The sequence below is a fragment of the Aquarana catesbeiana genome, linkage group LG02, assembly GCF_042186555.1.
Source record: "Aquarana catesbeiana isolate 2022-GZ linkage group LG02, ASM4218655v1, whole genome shotgun sequence".
Lineage (NCBI taxonomy): Eukaryota > Metazoa > Chordata > Amphibia > Anura > Ranidae > Aquarana > Aquarana catesbeiana.
Window position 1 is genome coordinate 687,785,506 of NC_133325.1, and position 23,187 is coordinate 687,808,692.

The 23,187-nt window shown below is 42.7% G+C and overlaps 1 protein-coding gene across 3 annotated transcripts in view; it reads right to left on the reverse strand.

Moving 5' to 3' along the window:
- Positions 1-20,795, reverse strand: part of RAB34 (RAB34, member RAS oncogene family) — a 58,625-nt gene extending 37,830 nt beyond the window's left edge. Inside the window, exons 1-2 of one of the 3 annotated variants that reach the window (XM_073616784.1) lie at positions 20,492-20,795; positions 9,513-9,606 (exon numbers count right to left, since the gene is read on the reverse strand). In XM_073616784.1, the coding sequence (XP_073472885.1) occupies positions 9,513-9,566 (54 nt within the window). In that variant the 5' untranslated portion in view covers positions 9,567-9,606; positions 20,492-20,795. Of the gene's footprint in view, positions 1-9,512; positions 9,607-20,057; positions 20,330-20,491 lie in introns of those variants that run through there. The other 2 variants (XM_073616786.1, XM_073616785.1) reach the window with 2 other exon arrangements.
- Positions 20,796-23,187: the final 2,392 nt, after the last annotated feature.

The window sequence follows — 23,187 nt, forward strand, 5'->3', positions numbered from 1 at the left end:
GTACGGGCCATTAGGCTGGGTTCACATATATGTGAATGGGCACAATCCACACACAGGTCCCAGAAGGCTGCGGGGGAAGGAGGGGGGGGGGGCAAACTTCCAGCTTAGTTTGCCATGGCGAACTGGCCTGGAAGTGGGAGTGGGTAACTGTCAAAACCAGGTACCGGCTTCCTCCCAAAAGGTGCCAAATGTGGCAGCGGAGGGGGGGGGGGGAGTCAGGCAAGGGGAGCTTCCCCTTTTTTGGCGAAGCTCCGCTTTAATTTATTCTGGCCATTAGAATGCATTAATGCACGAACATGCATAAATGCGCAGCACGTTTCTTCTGCCTAAAAGCTCCTCTCTGACTGGGCAAGTGATACTTTTTTTTCTGCCTCTAAATGCTCCTGCCTCCAAATGCCTATGTGCACATGGATTCATATCCTAACATGGAGGAGCATGCAGAGGCAGAAATAAAAAAAAAGTCAAACATGCGTTTTTTAGCTGCAGTGTGCATGAGGCCTAATCGTACTGTTACCCACGGAAAGGCCTTGAGAACCAAAGCAGTGGTTTACTATACGGTATATTTAGTTATCTGGTGTATTATTTGGTGTTGCTATTGAACTGTCGAGTGACTCTCTGCTAGAGAGAGCAGAATGTGCATGCATGGGTAGGGAAAAAAGCTGGGTGCTCATGCGCGAGTTTCTGGGAGCCGCAAATCTAATGCACAGAGAGAGGAGGGCAGTTAAATGAGCAGCTGAAAAAGTAAGGATTCTTCTAAAAATAAACGTAATACTTAGGTTTGTTTTTGTAAAAGTCAGAAAATGTAGACTATCCCTTTAAAGTACAGTAGTAAAGGTGGGATGAAACGCGTTGACATCAAGAGGGAACGCCCGCTGAGGTCTCTGTTCCTCCCTGCAATAGGCTGGAGTGCATGCCAGCCAAGACCAGCTTGAAAAACCTGCCAGTGCCATTGATCCCATGTCTGCTGGCTTACTGATGCTCATGCCTGCACTGAGCGCTGTTACAAATATCTCTACAGAGGTGGTGAAGACCCAGAGGGGGTGAGATCTTTCAAAATTCAAATACACCATCAGCAGCTTACTGCACATATCACTTCTACATGCAGGAACTCCACTATTCAGGGCTCAGGGTCCTCAGCCTCACGTATTATATATATTGGCAATATTGCATTACAGGAAGGTAATCCCTGATGACTTGATATAGAATACCTCCTATATTTGCAGTAGTGCAGGCTGGACCCAGTTAACAGCGTAGAGTACCTTCCATCTTTAGCTATCCCAGATTGGATTTCTTGTGAGTCACAAGTGCATTAAAGGACTTTTTACAGCAATAGGAAGATCCAAGTCACCTCTGACATGTATGCACTTTACTAACGCGCACAGGATTCATCTGTCATATAGCAGACTACTACATCGGCTGCCCATGTATGGATACATAATTGTGAGAGCATTATTTCAGGTTACATTGATATCATACATGGTGTGCAATATAAGTTACACCAGTTTGGCATTGAGGTCTTGTGACTAGCCAGCCCATCATGGTTATAGTTTTTAGTGGTGTCCCAGTGAGTCACATTAGTCTGGCCAGGTCCCAGTTCTGGGAGGGGAACGGAGGCGGGGTTTGGGATTGGGTGCGTTTGTTTTCCAGGGGAGCTTCCAGGGGGGAAGGGGGCACCGGGGGGGGTTTTTAGGGGGTGATGGGAGTGCATAATGTTTTTATATTTTCTATATGAATAAATAAATTGCAGTAAATTAGTAGCCATAAGTAGGTGTCATTTCCTGTTTTTTTGGCATATTTAGTGAAGTCAGTAGTAAAGCTGGCCATACAGTAGTAAACTTATGCCGCGTACACACGGTCGGACTTTCCAACGGGAAATGTTCGATGTGAGCTCCTTGTCGGAAAGTCCAGCCGCGAGTATGCTCCATAAAACATTTGCTGTCGAAATTTCCACACACAAATGTTTGAGAGCAGATTCTCAAATTTTCCGCCAACTTCACCGTGTTGTTGGAAAGTCCAAGCGTGTGTACACAAGTCCGAGCACCAAAGTTCATGCATGCTCGGAATCAAGCAGAAGGAGCCTGGCTATTGAACTTCCTTTTTCTCGGCTCGTCATACGTCTTGTACGTCACCGCGTTCTCACGTTCGGAATTTTGGGCCAACATTTGTGTGACCGTGTGTATGCAAGCCAAGTTTGAGCCAACATCCTTCGGAAAAAAATCCACGGTTTTGTTGACGGAAAGTCCGATCGTGTGTACGCGGCATAAAGACCGAAATTTTCCATTTTATGAAATCTGGTTTAGTCAATCTTTAGTCAAGTCAAATCAATATTTATTTTTGAGCACACTGATGGCAAAATTTAGAGGAGCAGGATGAAAAAAAGTACACTTTTCTATTTAATTAAAAAAAAAAAAACTACAAACAATAATGCTAGGCATACACTAGTTAAAAAATTGTTCGAACGCTCTTTCGAAAAACTAATGCCCTGTACACACGGTCAGATTTTCCGACGGAAAATGTGTGATAGGACCTTGTTTTCGGAAATTCCGACCGTGTGTAGGCTCCATCACACATTTTCCATCGGATTTTCCAACACACAAAGTTTGAGAGCAAGATATAAAATTTTCCGACAACAAAATCCGTTGTCGGAAATTCCGATCGTGTGTACACAAATCCGACGGACAAAGTGCCACGCATGCTCAGAATGAATAAAGAGATAAAAGCTATTGGCCACTGCCCCGTTTATAGTCCCGACGTACGTGTTTTACGTCACCGCGTTCAGAACGATCAGATTTTCCGACAACTTTGTGTGACCGTGTGTATGCAAGACAAGTTTGAGCCAACATCCGTCGGAAAAAATCCTAGGATTTTGTTGTCGGAATGTCCGAACAAAGTCCGACCGTGTGTACGGGGCATAAGACGCGTTCGTGAGAGCAAACAATAATGCCATCATGTAATGACCGAATTTCGAACGATAAATTGTTCAATGGAAATTAGAGCTGCACGATTCTGGCTAAAATAAGAATCACGATTATTTTTGCTTAGAATAAAGATCATGATTGTCTCACGATTCTCGCAGCGTAACATCATCTTTCACATTAAACAAAAAATTGGGCTAACTTTGCTGTTTAGTTTTTTTTTAATTCATTAAAGTGTATTTTTTCCCCAAAAATTTGCGCTTGAAAGACCGCTGCGCAAATACAGTGTGACATAAAATATTACAACAACCGCCATTTTATTTTCTAGGGTCTCTGCTAAAAATATATATAATGTTTGGGGTTCTAAGCAATTTTCTAGCAAAAAATACTAATTTTAACTTGTACGCAACAAGTGTCAGAAAATCGTTTAGTCTTTAAGTGGTTAAACTGACCTTATTTATAGAGTTCAGAGTTCATTCCTTTGATCCAAGAACAAAATGTTACTTTGTTTATAGTTATTTATAATGTTGAGATAAACTTGGCAGGCTGTCTGGATTTTTTAAATTTTTGTCAGCTGTCAGAAGTGCACTTGTTATATAGAATCGGGGAAATGCTGTTTTAAGATCAGGAGGGGGGTAGAATCACGATTTATAGTCTTTAACGATTAATCGTGCAGCTCTAATGGACATAGGTGAATCAGTTTCTCGTTCGTTTTTGGCTTCTGGGTCACATATGCGCAGTACCAAGAGTTAAATTTTTATTAGGCGAGAAACACAATAACCTTCCAATTTATCGTCCGTTGGGCAGACGTTCTCCAAACTCTTCCTGCAATTTTTTGGCTCAAAAACGTCACAACCAATTTTTGATTTGTGCCCATTAACTGGATGAAAAATGAACGAGCTGTCCAAATGATAGGTTTTCAAACGATTTTTCATCTAGTGTATAGGCACCATTAGCCTGTGAAAAAAACGAATTCTCAAAGCACAGTAAGCAATCAATTAACAGAATAATAAAGGATCACTTCTGACTGCTATGGTCTACCACACTTAGCAAATTGATCTACAGTGAGAATTCCCCTTAAAGTGGTTGTAAACCCTTACAATACACTTTTTACTACAAGTAAGCCTATAATAAGGCTTACCTGTAGCTACCCTGGATATCTCCTAAACCTGCACAGTTTAGAAGAAGTCCTCTGTATCAGCATGTGCCGACATCATCGACACATGCGCACTGAAGCAACGGCAGGTCTGTGCCATTGCATCAGCTGAAGTGCTGTTAACGGTGGCTCCCACGCGCATGCGCGGGAGTGACGTCATTGCGGCTCCGGCCAATCACAGCGCCAGAGCCCGCGATACCTGGAAATAACTCCGGGAGCTATGTCACCGGCCAGAGCAGTGTGCTGGGTCCGCAGTGGGGGCTTCGATCTAAGGTGAGTATTTTATTATGCCATTGTCTTGCGGGTTTTTTTTTTTGTGGGTTTACAACCACTTTAACTACTTCCCACCCGGCCACTGCACATAAACGGCCCGGTGGTCCTTTCCTCGTTCTGAGTGGACGTTCGGGAACGTCCCTCAGAACGAGTGCTCGCAGCGCAGCCATGAGGCGCGCTGCAGCTCGATCACAGGATCCAGCTGAGCAGAGATCGGGATATGGGCGATGTGATTGGCCCTCCCAATCACCTGACGGCTGTGTCCAATCACAGCCATCACAATGTAAATGGAGGTGCGTGTCTCTGTGACAGGTCTCCCCGCCGAGCTCAGTGAGAGCTCAGTGCAGGGGGGGAATCTGCAGATCTGTGACAGCTCTCTGTGTGAGGATGATTTTACACAGAGAGCTGTTACAGGTCACCCCACAAAGTACACCAAGCACCACTGATGTACCCCTGTCCCTATACACATTTCAGTGTCCCAATAAAAAATCTGTCTGTCCCCCATCACTGCCAACACCAAATAAATACTGATTTGGGTTATTTTTACCAAAGAAATGTAGCAGCATCATTTTTGGACAAAATTTATCAAGAGAAATTACTTATTTGCAAAATTTTATAACAGAAACTAAGAAAAATGAATTTTTTTGGAAAATATTCGGTCTTTTTTAATTTGTAGCGTAAAAAAATAAAAACCCCAGCGATGATTAAATACCACCAAAAAAAGGCTCTATTTGTGTGAAAAAAATGATAAAAATTTCATTTGGGTACAGTGTTACATGACCGCGCAATTGTCATTCAAAGTGCGTCAGTGCTGAAAGCTGAAAATTGGTCTGGGAAGGAAGAGGGTGAAAGTGCCCGGTATTGAAGTGGTTAAATTACTGTCTGTAAATATTACATTAATCCTAGAAATGATTCATCTTTTATTTCCTAATACGCCAATATGGTGCAGTCTGGCACATACTTCTATCCTCACCGTAAACCCAACTGTCTGAAAAAAGTCAAAAATGCCTCTGGGACAAACCAGACATGTCTAATACAGTGACTCATTAGGGCAGAGATTCATTATAATTGCAGATTGTTTGCTTGTACACAGGGTGATGGGGGAGGGAATAGCAAGCGGCAGAGCACAGTAGATGTTCATTGTGTGTATGGGAGGTGTATACTCTTTGTAAATATCATCCATTCAGGAGATATACAGTGTATATATATCTATATATATATCTATATATGTGGATTACAGCAAGGATATTTTCATTCAGAAGAATGTATGAATAATATTTATTTATATAAAAGAATTATGCCCAACCGGCAGCTGCCTCAGCCTCTTATGCCTAGTACACACAATCAGAAAATCGCATGAAAAATACCACTTTCAAAGCAATCGTACGATAATCTGATCGTTAGTACACAGCTTTCGAGAGCTGATCACGATAGTTCATGCAAAATTATCCAAAGGGACAAACACCAAAAGGTATGATCTTCGTTTATTCAGTACAGTATGTGTCTGAAAAAAAGACCAAGACCCTGCATGATCGGAAACAAAAGAATACATTACATTACAATACACTGCATTACATCACTTCCAAAGTTGTATTCTGTCGTACGAGAATTTTCGAAATGAGACTAGTATGCAAAAAAAACAAAACAAACGATCATTCGTCCAATATTTTCATCCTGTGTATGTGGTTTAAGTGTGCAGCTGAGAGCGTGAACCAGTTGCTCCAGCCCCCTCCACAGCCCGGCGCTCCAGAGAGCGCTGGAGGGGCAGAGCGGAAAGCCTGTGACTGACAGTCGCCAGCTCTCTGCTGACTGAAGACCAAGAACTGAGCGATCAGTGTTCTTTGATCGTTCATTTCCCAGTGTAAAGGCGTCGGGGGACAGATGCAGCATCAGATCAATGCTGCATCCACATAGGTAAATATGAATGTGCTGCACTTCTCTTTTAGGCTTCGTTCACCCCTGAACATATTGTTTTCAGGCAGAAAGCCACACAAATTTTACCACGATTTTTGCCGCGATTTTGTACAGGTCAAAAGGTCACCAATGTAAAAGAATGCAAAACTCCTGTAATCTGCCAAAAAAGAAGCTCCTGTACTTTATTGAGCGACGGGCATTTTGCTTTAGGTGACAGAACGCTCAGATGTGAACATGGGCCATTGAAATGAATGGGATTTTTCTTGTTGGGTGTTTTTAGAGCTGAGGCTTAGAGCAGAAAAACGCCCAAAAACGGCTAGGTGTGAACAGAGCCTTAAAGAAAAAACACAAATATTATTTATTTAAAGATGTTGTCTGTGTTTACTATCATTAGATTTTAAATTGTGTCCCAGAAAATGACTAGCTAACCAATAAATGGGACATTAGGTCAATTTTCATATAGTAGCGCACTATAATGGCTCTTCTAATAGGGCGGACTTTGTTCGGACATTCCGACAACAAAATCCTAGGATTTTTTCCGACGGATGTTGGCTCAAACTTGTCTAGCATACACACGGTCGCACAAAGGTGTCAGAAAATCCGATCGTTCTAAATGCGGTGACGTAAAACACGTACGTCGGGACTATAAACGGGGCAGTGGCCAATAGCTTTCATCTCTTTATTTATTCTGAGCATGCGTGGCACTTTGTCCGTCGGATTTGTGTACACACGATCGGAATTTCCGACAACGGATTTTATTGTCGGAAAATTTTATCTCCTGCTCTCCAACTTTGTGTGTCGGAAAATCCGATGGAAAATGTCCGATGGAGCCCACACACGGTCGGAATTTCCGACAACACACTCCGATCGGACATTTTCCATCGGAAAATCCGACCGTGTGTACGGGGCATTAGAGCAATATTACATTGGAATTATTCTTAAGCCTCGTACACAGGATGAGAATATCGGACAAATGATCGTCCAGTTTTTTGTTGTTTTTTTTTTTTTTTTTTGCATGCTAGTCTCATATCAAAAATGAAGACATTACTCAACTTAGGAAAATTCTCATACAGCAGAATACAACTTGGGAAGTGATGTAATTTGTTGTATTGTAATGTATTTTTTAATTTCCAGGCATGCGTGGTCTGGGTCTTACATTTTTTTTCAGACAAATACTGTACTGATTAAATAAAATTGTATGTTCTGGTATTGTACAAGGAAAATGTTCACGTTTGTCCCTTTAGATAATTTTGCATTACCTGTCTTGATCAGCTCTGTACTATCTGCTCTGTATTATTGTAGGATCACTTCAAAGGCGGTATTTTTCATCCAATTTTCTGATTGTATGTACTAGGGTTAGCGTAAAAAGAATCTAAGCAGGTGATGTGCACTGATGAGGCTGCATTGCTGGGCACTGATAAGCTGCATTGATGGGCACTGATGAGCTAGCACTGATGAGGAGGCACTAATATGCAACACTGATGGGCACTGATAGGTGGCACAGATATGCAGCACTGATGGGCACTGATAGGCGGAAGTGGTGGGCACTGATAGGCAGCACTTATGGCCAATGATAGGTGGCACAGATGCGCGGCACTCATGGGCAGGCACTGATGGGCACTGAAAGGCAGCACAGATTGGCATCACTGAAAGCACAGAGTGGCTTCACTGATGGACACTGTTGGGGCTGCATTGTAATCAGAGCACTGATAATCAGTGCTCTGATTACCTATACAAGGAAATGCCACTGATTCGCTCTCCTCTTCTCACACTAAGTGGGAAAAATGATATGTTTCCTCTCCTAGTCACTCCCATCCCTACACAGTTAGAACACACTGAGGGAACACACAGTTAACCCTTTGATCTCCCCCTAGTGTTAACCCCTTCCCTGCCAGTGACATTTACACAGTAATCAGTGCATTTTTATAGCAATGACCGCTGTATAATTGTCAATGGTCCCAAAAAAGTGTAAAAAATGTCCGATCTGTCCGTCGCAATGTCGCAGTACCACTGAAAATCGCAGATCACCGCCATTACTAGTAAAAAAAAAAAAAAAATAATAAAAATGCCATAAATCTTACCCATAGTTTGTAAATGCTATAACCTTTGCGCAAACCAATCAATATACGCTTATTGCGATTTTTACCAAAAATATGTAGAAGACTATATATTGGCCTAAACTGATGAAGAAATGTGTTTTTTTTTTTTTAAATTTGGGGGGTATTTATTATAGCAAAAAAGTTAAAAATATTGTTTTTCTTTTCAAAATTGACACTCTTTTTTTGTTTATAGCGCAAAAATAAAAACTGCAGAGGTGATCAAATACCACCAAAAAAAAAGCTCTATTTGTGGGGAAAAAAAAGACGCAAATTTTGTTTGGGTAAAGCGTCGCACGACCGTGCAATTTTCAGTTAAAGCGACACAGTGCCAAATTGTAAAAAGTGCTCTGGTCAGGAAGGGGGTAAAATCTTCCGGGGCTGAAGTTTAAAATGAACGGGCTGCCCTGTGCACAACAATTGAGACAATGACTCAAACTAGATAATGCCAACACTCTGTGGATCATCAAAAATAATCTAAAACGTATATTGAGAAGATCACAGCAGTAAGGTGCAACGTGTCAGGGCCACACAGGACTCCTCCGTCAGGCATGGTGTCACCAATCTCCAGCTGGCATCTGCTACAGCACCTGCTTGCTCTTTGGACTTTTCCTGGAACGTGTGCAATGGGAATATTGTACATTAAATGTGGCAAAAAAAGCTTGTGCACCTTTGTTTGAGGTTTTGCTATTGGTTGAACTAGACGGACTTGTGTCTTTCTTCAACCAGACTATGTAACTATGCTACATTTGATGCATTTTAAGTTTTTCTGCGTGCTAAAATGCTGTTCTTGCTTGCTGCATTTGGGGTTCCAACACTGAATGGCAAGGTAAGCGTGACAGGCATTTCTAGCATGCTTTGTACACACACAAAGTCATGTGATTTAACCGCATTCACACGCTGCTATAGTGTACATGCAGCCAGCAGTGTTAAGCACACAATTTTCACACAGGCTCCTTTGATTATTCAACTGGAGGATGATGGGCATTGAAAGGGCCACCTACTGAGCACATTTCAGCTGATTCATCAGAAAGCAGCTGATATTTAATCCATCCATGTCCAGATTTACTTCCCATATTGTGCACTAGAGACGGGGGGGGGGGCAAAAGTGTGGGACCCCAATTATCATATCACAATGTCACCATTATCCTGTCTTACCTGAGGCAGCTCTCCCACTATCCGGTCTCGCCGTACTGGAGGAAGCACGCTCATCGCTAACTCTGGTCAAATTTCCAGCCTTTATCTTTAAATCCTTCATGACAAAACAAAAAAAATGGTGATCAATTGTTAATATGGAAAGAAAAGAAATGCAGCATACTAGCATGTAGAAATTAATACATTTTACATGTACCAATGAAAAGACTTTTTAAGGCTCGGTTCACACTACCGCGACTTGTCAGACCTCAAGTCGCCCCAAGTCGCTTGACATCAGAAATTGCATTCAAGTTAATGAGAGCCGTCTTAATGTACGCTACTGAAGTCGCTCCAACTTCAGAAAAGGTTCCTGTACTACTTCAAGGTGACTTCTAGGCGACTTGTACCCATAGATTTCAATGGGAGTCGCCTTGAAGTCGGATCCTCGTCTATAGTGAAGCGACTTAACAGGAAGAAGAAAAGAATTTACCCAGGTATAACAATGATGTCACAAGAGCTAATTAGCTCTGATTGGCCACAGGCAAAGTCGCCTGTCCTGGGGGTGACTTGAAGTCTTGTTGTAAGTCGCTCAAAGTCGCGTTGAAATTGCCTCCAAGTCACCTTGCAAAGTCACGCTGTAAGTCGTGTTGCCCCAGTGTGAAGGTAGATCAGGACACAAGAACAAGATACAATCATCAAAGTCAAATTGTGCCACTGTCCAGGTAACTTAAGACTTATTGGGTCTGATTTACCTAAATAAAGTAAACATAAATATCCAGTAATAAAGAGAATTTCTAAAAATATGATTGATTGTTTCCAAGTCACTTCCCCTCACTTCACACTTTAGTAAATAAAGTCTTTTATGTTACAATGTGCAGCAAATGGCTGTATGGACATAAAAGGAGAGCACTAGATGACAGCAGTCAGGGCATTGATCGGACAGATGGGGAAACATTTGACAATATCTACTTTGAGGCTGCTGATTAGAGATAATCAATAAAGTGCAGGGACTTGTGGAACTCTGTGGAGATCTCACTAAACATGCACTGTCCTGTGAATGTCAAGTAAAAAAAAAAAGTTCTGACCAATACATTGTCCATCAGTGTTCCAAAACAAAAGTGATTGTAAAGGTTTTTTTTTTGTTCAAATTAAAATAACAAACATATTATATTTACCTGCCCTGTGTAATGGTTTTGCATAGTGCCGCTCCAATCCTCCTCTTCTCAGGTTCCCCAACACCACTTCTGGCTACCCCCGAGTGCCCCCATAGCAATCCATTTGCTATAGGTGCCCTCATGTGTATGTGCTCCTAAGCTGGCTCTATGTTTCCATGAGGCAAACAAGGGTTGATTTACTCAAACTGGAGAGGGCAAAATCTGTGCAGTTCTGCATAGAAACCATCTTCCATTTTTTTTTTTTTTGCCAAAGCTTAATTGAACAAGCTGGTTTCTATGCAGAGGTGCACTGGATTTTGCACTCTCCAGTTTAAGTAAATCAACCACAAAGAGTGGCTGTCAATCATTGGCTGTGATTGACAGCAGCAGGAGCCTATGCTTACTGCTGCTGTGTCTGAGCCAATGAGAAGGGAGAGAGCCCAGAGCCCCTCCACTCTTGTGCACATCGCTGGATGGAGATTGGGCTCAGGTATCCATCGCTCTCAACCGTCCCTGATATGGAACAATGTCCCTCTGTCCCTCTTTCCTCCTCATTTGTCCCTCATTTTGGTCTGATCCATACAGTTGTATATAAAATGCACTTTTTATCTTTCAAAAAGTGTCTCCCAGTGCTAAACCTTTCATCCAATTTATAAATTGCTGCGTTTGCAAATGTTAAAAGGCAGTATAAGGCCTCTTTCACACGGCCGATCCGTTCAGGTCCGCCTGTCAGTTTTTTAGGCGGACCTGAACGGACGCTCCATAGACCTCTATGGAGCGTCGGATGTCAGCAGTGACATGTCCGCTGACATCCGACCCGCTCCGATCTGAAAAAGTGTGACAGAGGAAAAACCTACTTTTCCATCCGTCTGCGGATCGGATCGGGTGACAACAGACTCTACGGTCTGCTGTCATCCGATCCCCCATAAGGGAGAGCGGCACTCCAACAGATCTGTCGCTGCACATGTCATCTGCCTGCTCAGCGGGGATCGACGGAGTGATCCCCCGCTGAGCAGAGCGGGCTCCGTACATGGACACGTCCGTGTGAAGGAGCCCTTAAGGAATGGTGGTGGTAAAAAAAAAACTAAAAAAAAATTTTGGAATAATTTTCCTTCAAGGGGGTGTGTCCTATGTCTACATACTTTTGCTAAAAGGTGTCCCTCGTTCCCATTCCAAAAAGTTGGAATGGTTATGTAGGTATGGGTATGTATTTAGGGGGGGCTGCAGTGGAAGCTGCATGCAGAAGGTTGCTTACCTTTACAACCACATTAAAGCAGAATTTCACCCAAAAGGTGAGGTCTTGGCATTCTTCCTTCTCCCCTCCTCTTCTGCCACATTTGGAACTATTATGTTTTTTTTTTTGGGGGGGGGGGGGGTAGTTAGTTTTGACAGCAATATGTGGACTTAAATCTAAGAAGCAAGTTGGCCAGTGCCGCTGTGTCTGTGTTCACTGGAATATGTACTTACTTTGTGGTCATAACTACCCAGCCAAATAATGATTTACTCCATTGTTTGCTAAGTTTGAATGCCAGCATGCCAAGCATACTGTTGTCGTTACGCATGAGGAAGGAAACATTGTTTTTGTATTTCTCGCTCCAGAACAATCTTTCAAAATGTGCAGCCACTATAAGATGTCTAGTTTTATATATCTATATAGAAGACAACCAGAGGTTGGTGTGTATGGAGGGGATTGAGTCATTTCACCAGCAGGTTAAACGAAAGAAAACGACTCATGTATGGCCAACTTTACCTTTATTGGTATCTAAAATGTAATCATTCTTTTACTCTGGCAGGGTCCCCCATGACTAGATGTGTGATGGGGTTCTTGCTTAAAAACGACATTGTATATGACAATGCATGTTAGAAATATCTACAGGGAGCACTGAGTCTATAGAGTCTATAATGTTTGGATGGCCCAAATTGTTGCCCTTTAATCACCACTTATATGATCACACTACAGTCAATGTGCACAAGTCGTACAGACTAAGGCCAGCCATAGATGGAGCGACTTTCTTTCCTGCAACCATGGCTGTCGGGGGAACACAATGATTATTGCTGCTAGTGATAATCGCATGTAAAATCCGGCAGGCTGGTTGTATGAACAACTTGTGTACATTCAGCCTGCCCATATATGGTTAGAATCTAGGCTGGTTCCTGCTGAACTGGCTGAGATTCGAACTGTCTATGGCTGGCTTAAAGCAGCATCCTAGTCTAAGGGCTCATGTCCAGGCTTTCATGTACATATGTTTTTATTACACCTCTAAACACAGCTCTATTAATGTCAACGTGTCAATGCTCATTGTGACATTTAGATCTGTATTCTAGACCAGGGGACTTACAAAAATGCCCAAAACCCACGTTCTAGGCAGAGAGTATTGGCATAATTGCATATGTGCCTAAACACGTTTAAACATGCACAAGTATGTGCGCAAATTCATTCCAGTGGATAGAATATATGAGTATTCTAGCCACCAGAATAAATGTATGTTCATACGCTTGTAAGTGTTGTATGCGCATAAACGCCATTACACACATTCAATGAGCTGGATGTTGCTGCCTCCTTCTGGAAACAAATGGGCAGTCGTGGCCAAACAAAGGAAACAAATGGGCAATTGTGACTATACTCCAGTAACAAATGGGATATACACTGATAATTAAATGCAAAGACATCCCAGTCTTCCTCCCCCCATCTCCTTTATCTCTACTGCACCCCCCATCCCACATGCTGTCTTCAGCACAAGTGTGAATCCAGTGTGCTAATTGGAGGGCCAGCTAGTAGGCCGGAGGGGACTCCCAGTGACCTTGTGTTCAGGTGATCATTGTTTTCTGAGAGTTCTCAATGCTGCTCTATAAAAACCTAAAAATCCCCAGCAAAAACAGTATTTTTAATTTTGTAAACAGTGGTGAAGGATTAGAATCCCTGTTTTACTATTGTCTAGGTCTCAACTGGAGAAATTTCCCCTCAATTCCTGTCCCAGTGACACGGGGCCACAGGGAGAAGAAACCATGGCAAATTTCTCAATGGAGTCACAGCCAGCAACCAAATTCTTTTTATTTCAGTAAATGTTACACACTATGTCAGGATTTTTTTTACTGCCTCTTTGAGATCTGCTTCCTTCACTTCATGTCCTGGTGTCATAGAGAAAGTGAGAAAAAAACTCAACATGGTCACAGACAACATTAACCACTTAACCTCCGGACGAGTTACCCCCCCTCATGACCAGGCCATTTTTTGTGATGCAGCACTGAGTTACTTTAACTGACAATGGCGTGGTCATGCAATGCTGTACCCATATAAGATTTATGTAATTTTTTTCCAAAAATAGGGCTATGTTTTAGTGGTATTCGATCACTGCTGAATTTTTTATTTTTTGTGCTATAAACAAAAAAAGACTGACAATTTAAAAAAAAAAAAAAAAAAAAAAACAATATTTTTTACTTTCTGCCAGGGTGGATTTAATTTAAATCAAGTCGATTTAAATCACACTTTAAATCACTAGTAAAAAGGCTTGATTTAAATCATAATTTTTAAAGAGCAACTGTCATCTCTGTCCCGCAGTGACTCCTCCTACTGCAACTTGTATCGACTTCTGTTAAATGAAGTCACAAGCCACGATGAAATTGAAGATCCAAATTGCACTGATCTGCGACTTTGAAATCACTCTCAAGTAGTGCGATTTCAAAGCCGCACTGGTGTAAACAAGGGCTTAAGCCAAAAACCTTTTTTTTTGTTTGTTTATTTTGGACAGAGTAAAGAATGGATGGAGTAACCCTGAAAGATTATTTTTTGCTCTCTGTGTCCCAGAGACACAACAGGAAGTCAGAGTAACGCTGACCTTACACTATAGATTTCTTTGTGTGCTAAGAGTGAACTCACTGCGCGCTCCCAGCTCTTGGTCTGTACTAAAAATTGGTCTGTATTAAAAAGGGGGTTGGTTGATTCACCGACAGTCCCATTCACTTTATTGGGATGGCTGGTGATGTGACAGTGACACAACAAGGTGAGGGACGTGGCGGCAGCAGGTGAGTGGGTGCCCGCTAACAGGCGCTTCCATGATGGATCTGAAATGACAGGTGCTCTTTAAATGTAAGGACTCATTTTTGCTGGTAGTTAGAATCTTTAATGAAGGTTTTCTATTTAGAATAATAACCTGCAGGTTAGTAAATATTCCCAAACTGGGTCTCTTTTACAGCCTGCTGCCATGTGGCTCCTTAAGGGGAGGAATAAAGCACTTCAGGCTATGTGCAGAAAGTTCACAAGGTTTATAAGCTGCTTGGAAGGTTTCACTTTCATTTTTACTGCTTGCCATTCCTCCTCACACATACTTTTCAATCATACAGTTTGAAGTGTACATAGATTTGCAAAACAATGGGATAAAGAAATATTCCTTTGTTTTATCTCATGGTTACTGTGAAATTGTGTAAATGCATCAATGCAGTGCAGGTTATCTTGGATTCATTGAATGAGTTTACCAAAAAAGGTAAATATTGCAGAATATACAGCCTCATGCTACATAACTAAGCTCCACTTCATGCTGAATAAACTAAATTATTAATGTATCTTAAATAGAAAACTATCTTTAGATAGATTTTTACTCCAAATCCCTTTTATTAAAATAAATTTGATAAAAAATAAAAGATTTAAAAAAAAAAATCAGATTTTTAAAAATTTTTTTATCCCACTTGCCGACCAGCTGCCGCAGTTGTACTGCGGCAACATGGCTCAGCTGCGCGAATCGCTGTCATGTTATGTCACTTCTAATTATGGCCACTAGGGGCGCGCGCGCCCGCTGCCCCCCTTTTGGAGCCGATGCGAGTGCCCGGGGGTCTCGATGACCGCCGGGCTCCCGCGGTTGCTCGTGACACGGCGAGAACCGGGATCTCTGTGTGTAAACACAGAGATCCCGGTTCTCTGAGGGGAGAAGAGACTAATCGTGTGTTCATACAAATTATGAACACCGATCTATCACTACCCCTAGCAAGTCCCATCCCCCCTTCAGTTAGAACACACCTAGGGAACACAGTTAACCCCTTGATCGCCCCCTAGTGTGACCCCTAACTGCCAGTGACATTTTTACAGTAATCAGTGCATTTTTAAAGCACTGATCGCTGTATAAATGCCAATGGTCCCAAAAAGGTGTCAAAATTGTCCGATGCGTCCACCATAATGTCACAGTCACGATAAAAATCGCAGATCGCCGCCATTACTAGTAAAAAAAATAATAGTAATAAGAATGCTATAAATCTATCCCCTATTTTGTAGACACTATAAATTTTTCGCAAACCAATCAATATACGCTTATTGCAATTTTTATTACCAAAAATATGTAGAAGAATACATATCGGCCTAAACTGAGAAAAAATTAGCTTTTTTTTTTTAAAAAAAAAAAAAAGAGGGATATTTACTATAGCAAAAAGTACAAAATATTGTGTTTTTTTTTTCAAAATTGTCAGTCTTTTTTGTTTATAGCACAAAAAATAAAAACCGCAGAGGTGATCAAATACCACCAAAAGAAAGCTCTATTTGTGGGAAAAAAAGGACGTCAATTTTGTTTGGGTACAGCATCGCACAACCGCGCAATTGTCAGTTAAAGCGACGCAGTGCCAAATCGCAAAAATTGGCCTGGTCATTCAGCAGCCAAATCTTCCGGGGCTACAAATTATTCTGCTACAAAATAAATTCAATATTAAATCCGTTATAGGGTCTACAAATTATGGAATGTATTTATGGAAATTTTTTCTATACTAGTAATGGTGGCGATCAGCGACTAATAGCAGGACTGCGATACTGCGGAGGACAATCAGACACTGACACTTGCCGGAACCAGTGACACTAATACAGTGATCAGTGCTAAAAATATGCACTGTCACTGTACTAATGACACTGGCTGGAAAGGGGTTAAACATCTAGGGTGATCAAAGGGTTAACTGTGTGCCTAGCCAGTGTTTTTGTTTACTGTATGTGCTGCTTTTACTAGAGGAAGTAATGGATTTTATTCAAAATCTATCCCCCCCCCACCCCCCCTGTCAAAACGAAGATCTGCCTTGTTTACATAGGCAGATCTCCCTTCTGTGTATTTTACAAACGATTGGCGGGTGCCGGTAAACATCCAGTGCCCAGAACCTGCAGATCGGCTTCTGCTGTGACAGCAGCGCGCCCTCTAGGCAGAAGTGCAGAATAACCTATATATACGTGATCCTGCAAGGGAGGGCCACCTTGTAGCAGTAAATCTGCTATGGGGCAGTCTGGAAGTGTTTAAATTCATAACATGGGTTCTAACCCCTCCTCACTCTGTGGAAAACTAAAAGAAACAGTTTTTCTTGGGGATGAGCCTTAACTCTGTCTCCTTCCTGCTTGCCCCAGTGTTCCTTATGATAAACAATTACGGCTAAGGGGCAGGAAGGTCTGCTTAAAGTGGTTGTATACACAGTTTTTTTTTTTTATCTACAGGTAAGCCTATAATAAGGCTTACCTGTAGGTAAAATGAATATCTCCTAAACCTGTACGGTTTAGGAGATATTCACTTTGCATGCAGCCACTGGCATCAACGGCGCATTCGCTGTGAATGCCCGGCTGAAAGGTCCAGAAGACGCTGCTAGACCTTGCCGGGAAAAAGACTCCCGCACGCATGCGCGGTAATGACATCATCGCGGCTCAGGCCACTTACTGCGCCGGAGCCGCGAACCCGGTAGACACGCCGAAGGCAAAATGTCAGCTCCCTTGGCATGGACCAGGATTAGATATCGGCGCCTCGTTCTAAGGTAAGTATTTCATAATGGGCTAGTATGCGGTGCATACTAGCTCATTATGCCTTTACCTTACAGTTTTTTTTTTCCTGCGGGTATACAACCTCTTTAATCATGTGACCACTGTGATTAGCTGTCACAGTGGTCACATGATCGGCAGCTGGTCCTGCCGCCTCCCAATTTTTACCAAGAGCTGGGAGCGCGCAGTGAGTTCACTCTTAGCACACAAAGAAATCTATATTGTAAGGTCAGCATTACTCTGACTTCCTGTTGTGTCTCTGGGACACAGTGAGCAAAAAATAAACTTTCAGGGTTACTCCAGCCATCCTTTACTCTGTCCAAAATAAACAAACCAAAAAAAAAGGTTTTTGGCTTAAGCCCTGGTTTACCCCAATGCGGCTTTGAAATTGCGCTACTTCAGAGTGATTTCAAAGTCGCAGATCAGTGCAATTTGGACCTTCAATTTCATTGTGGCTTGTGACTTCATTTAACAGAAGTCAATAGAAGTTGCAATGAAATCCCCCAAAAAAGTAACGGTTCTGTTGCCGGCAATGGGTGTGACTTGTCATGCGATTTTGAACTGTCAAATCACATGACAAATTGCACAGGTGTGAACCAGGGCTTGAAGGAAATCCATGGTCCCAGCATACACTTTCGTTTTATAATCCCATCATTGTAATAACAAGACAAACAATAGTAATTTTTGACAGTCCAGTATAAGCTTACTTGAAAAATCTCCTTTCATTTTGTAAGCAAGGCCTGTCTGCTGGCCATCTCTTTCCACAACTTCCTGGATTCCCTGTATGCTTTCCAGCTTCTCCTTTGCTGTTTACTTTCTATTTCTAAGGACTACATATCCCATGGTACCTTGATGCCTGTAAGTAGTGATTCCTGTACTGACTCCGCCTCCTGAAACTCCTCCTCTCAGCACCTCTGTAGATCAGAAGGCAGGCTCTGTGAAATGTGTGACAAAGCAGTGCCTACTCACAGAGCATAGTGAATATGTGGCACAGAATTCAAGGAAGAAAATGTACTGGGATCTTCACTACGTTTACAAACTTCAAGAGTTTTCTGAATAATAGAGGCTAGATATAAGTGAAATTTAGGCTCCATTTACACTTGTGTGATTTGTCATGCGATTTTGGACATCAAAGTCGCATGACAAACTGCACCCCATTTTTTTCAAAGGCACCCGTTCAAATCGGTGCAGCTTTAAATCACAGCAAGTTTGAAAAGGTGCCTGAACTACTTTGGTGTGATTTTTGATGTGACTTTGATCCATAGAATGTAGTCGGATCAAAATCACACCAAAAGTCCCAAAGTCGCGCTGGAAATCGTGCCACTTTAGAGACATGCTAATGTGAATGGAGCTTAAAGTGTTACTAAACCCACAACAGTAAATCCAGTCTGTATATGCAGTAAAGCATGCTTGTTATACTCACTGTGGAACCTAAGGGGTAATCCTCTGCATTGTGTATAAGGGTATCCTGTCTTCTCTGATCCTCCCCTTCTTCCACTGTCCCCAATCCATCTCCTGATAGAAGAGAGACTTGGGGGCACTCTGCATGCTCAGTGTGTATTGCTAGGGAGTTTTTTTTTCTTAGGAGGGTGCATGTGATCGGCACTGAGCCAATCAGCACTGTCCAGACCGAGGATCAGGGGTCCTGCAGCCTCATAGGACAGTCAAAGGAGAATGAAAACTCCTCCTACAAGCTTTAACCAGACACTGATAGAAGTCATAAGACTGTTATCTACTGCTGCTGATGAGAAAAGGTATTTAGCAGCTTATATTTACTAAAATAATTGTATTTCCATGATCTGTGTACGACAAGATTATTATTTAGAGATACTTACATAGAGCTGTCAATTTACGCAGCGCTTTACATATACATTGTACATTCACATCAGTTCCTACCCTCAAGGAGCTTACAATCTAAGGTCCCTAACTCACATTCATATACTATGGACAATTTTAGACAGGATCCGATTAACCTACCAGCATGTCTTTAGAGTGTGGGAGGAAACCGGAGTACCTGGAGGAAACCCACACAGACACAGGGAGAACATGCAAACTCCAGGCAGATGGTGTCATGGTTGGGATTTGAACCAGTGACCTTTTTTGCTGCTAGGTGAAGGTGCTAACCACTACACCACTGTGCTACCAGAAGTAGTGAATGCAGGGTCCTGGGATTAGTAACACTTTAAATGTGGAAATGAAAATATGATTTTACACTTTGATGAAAGATAAGCTTGAAGTGTTAGTTCACCATCCCCGGTCCCTACTGTATGTATCTCCGGGGCTGTTGAGCGCTCATCCACCTCCTCCTCATGCAGTGCTTCTGGGATGGACCAAAGTGATTCACTGTGATGCAGCTGTCCAATCAGAATCAACCTGGTCTGTCCTGGAAGCGCTGCATGGAGGTAAGTAAAGCGGGGGGGTGGGGAGGCTGTACGGAGTTAGTTCACCTAGAATCTAGATGAACTAAAACGCTGAACGCCTGTCCTGTTAGCTTCCACAACACATGGACCTGCACAGCTTTCCAAGCAATCTTTTCTTAATCCACTAAGGACAGACAAAGTCAGGGTCTCCACCTACAATAGGGAAGAGACACATAGAAATTCTATTTATTCCACCCTCTACACAGAAAACTTCCTAACCGTTCCTTACCTCACCCAGCAAACTGTATAATCCCAATGTCAGCCGGAGAGCCAGATCATCCCAGAACAATGCAGGACAAAGCCGCAGAGGGGTGAAGTGTGCGGAGTGGTGGCAGTAATATGAGAGCAGGAAATTCCAGGAGATCTGAGCACATGGAGCACAGGCAACACCAGATCACTACTCTGCACAGGCATGGCAACAGCTTGGAGCAACACAAGCAACTTCCATGACAGTGTGCACAGCAACTGAAATGTAATCCAGGAGAATGCAGACATGGACTGGCAGTGTGCATGCTCTGCTCTGTGTATTATTGCAGGAACTTCACTCTACATTATTACATGTCATGTCTGCAGACAGGAGGATCAGAAGGATCCAGACACCATCTGTAGTGCCAGGCTGATCAGAGGGCTACTGAAGGCAGGCAGATGGGGGCTCAGACTTACCTGGTACCCTGTACAGATGAGGAGGGATCCCAGTGATCAGAGGAGGAGATCACACAGCTGCTTCTCATTAATCCCAGATTCCTTCCCTGTGATGACTCTGCTCCTCTCTGAGGTCTGTGCTGAGGTTTTGGAAGGACTAAGAAACCCCAGAGAAGCTGCTGAGAAGTTCCATGCTGGGAGGAGAGATGGAGGAGGTGAGAAGGATGGAGATCAGCCCTCTCCCCTCCCCCTTCTCATCCATCCCTCCATAGACCTGTTACTTCTCACATCCAGCCTACCACTGACTTCTATGGAGACAGCCTGAGCTGACAACACAAAGCAGCACTGCTCAGGTCTGATCCTAAAGGGGGCTTCTGACTTTATATCACCTTCACTGATAAACCATGCATGACTTATTAAATAGATTCCACTTCAGAAATCACATCTGACCATCAGACACATAATACAGATTCCTCTTTTTTTTCTCTATATGCCCCCTCCTTTATTTCTCACACGCCTTTTTCTTCCTTTATCACTTTTTTATTTTATTAGTTTATTAAGCAATGTCTAACCACTTCCATGACAATTGTGACATTCCTCTCCTAAATCTAAAAAAAAAATTTTTTTGCCAGAAAATTGCTTAGAATCCCTAAACATTATATATTTTTTTCACTACTTGCCAACTGGACTCTTTCACCCCCCTTCCTGCCCAGGCCAATTTCCAGCTTTCAGCGCTCTCACACTTTCAATGACAATGCTTTCAAAGCCATGCAATGCTGTACCCAAATTAATTTTTTATCATTTTTTTGAGACAGATAGATCTTCTTTTTGGTGGTATTTAATCACCACTGGGTTTTATTATTTTTCGCTAAAAACAAAAAAAAAAGACCGAAAATGTTGAAAAAACAGTTTTTCCTAGTTTCTGTTATAAAATTTTGTAAATAAATAATTTTTCTCCTTCACTGATGGGCACTGATGAGGCGGCACTAAAGGGCAATGATGAGGAGACACTAATATGCAGCACTGATGGGCACTGATAGAATAGATAGGGGGCACTGATGAGCAGGCACTGAGGGGCACTGAAAGGCAGCACTGATTGGCAACACTGCTGGGCACTCTCTGGCATCACTGCTGGGCACTGCTGGGGCTGTACTGATAGTCAGTGCCCTGATTATCTGTGCAGATCTCCCCTGGGAGGAAATGACGCTGATCAGCATTTCCTTGCTTATATGTGATCAGCTGTGATGGGACACAGCTGGTCACATGGGTAAAGAGCCTCGTCATCAGCTATTTACCGAGATCGGTGATGCTGTGCGCCCCCGCGAGGGCACAGGCGCAGCAAGAGTGGGATGACATCATCTCAGAACAAGAGAGCCGCCGCCCACCCGTCATTTGTCAATATGGCAGGAGGTGGTTAACCAGAGGCCCTAGAGAGTAAAATGATGGGTGTTGCATATTTTTATGTCACACAATATTTGCGCAGAAGACAAGAGCTGGGAATTTCAAATCTTGGACCGCTGCATCAGCTGCTCGGCACTGACAGCGCATCACTTATGGAGGTAAGTACAGTGAGACTGGGGGGCTGGAAGGTGTACGCTGTTAATCCACCCTTTTATTTTTCCTGAAAAGGTGAACTTACACTTTAATCTAGCCATAGACAGATTGAAATTTGGCTGGTTTAGCTGGGACTGACTGAATTTCAACCAGTGTGTGGCCCTCCTTGTTCAACAGAAGTTGGTCATAGATCGACTTCTGTCGAACAGACAAGTTGCACAGCGTTTCTGGATCAATGACTTCAGCAGTTGATCAGTGTATTCTGACAGCAGTGGGTCCTGCTGTGGGAATATAACATCTTGGCAGGGGGGATTTAGTTCTGGCTGAAAAAAACATTCATGACCAGCTTGAGGGATCATGCACACATGAGTAATTCAAATATGCCTACCAATGCTGCATTTTGCTGGCAGTCTCTGGCAACAAGATTGTGTGTTAAACATTTGTCCACATACTTTACACATGTAAACAGTATGCACTATCGGTTGCTAGGACACAAGGATGCTTGAGCCGCCTGCATCCTATCAACAAAGGACACATGTTTGCCCTGAGTGAGTCATTCATCGCAATTGAACACACACTGAATGACCAGCTTTCAGCTTCATTAATGAATGATTGAAGGCTAACTATTCTGATCATGCCTGGCTGCTGCATGAGTGACTCATTCCTGTAAACATCAGTAGTATGTAACCAGCTGCAGGGGTGCCAGCTGATTGCACACTGTTATTTACATGTCAAACCTGAGCAGTGGTCCCGACCAATGATGTTATCTGCCTCCTAGCAACAAAGGACGCCAGGCGACTCAAGGCACCTGCTTCCTAGCTCCTGCTGCCTAGAGCCCTTCTTTTCTAGGTGATAGGCAGCTCCAATATTGTGCATTTGTGCTGTATGCTATACAAATGTAAACGTTAGTACAAACGTTTACATGCATGCAGCATAAAATATGCAAAAAAACTCACTTTAATATGAGATTCGGGCATTTATAGATCTGAACACTGCTCTAGCATTCAGATGTAAAAGCTGCTGTATGTGCATGGACACAGGCTGGTTTATTTACTAAAGTCAAATATACTGTGCACTGCAAGTGCAGTTGCTCTAGATCAGTGGTCTCCAAACTACGGCCTGGGGGCCAGATCTGGTCTTTTGCTTGCTTTTATCTGGCTCTT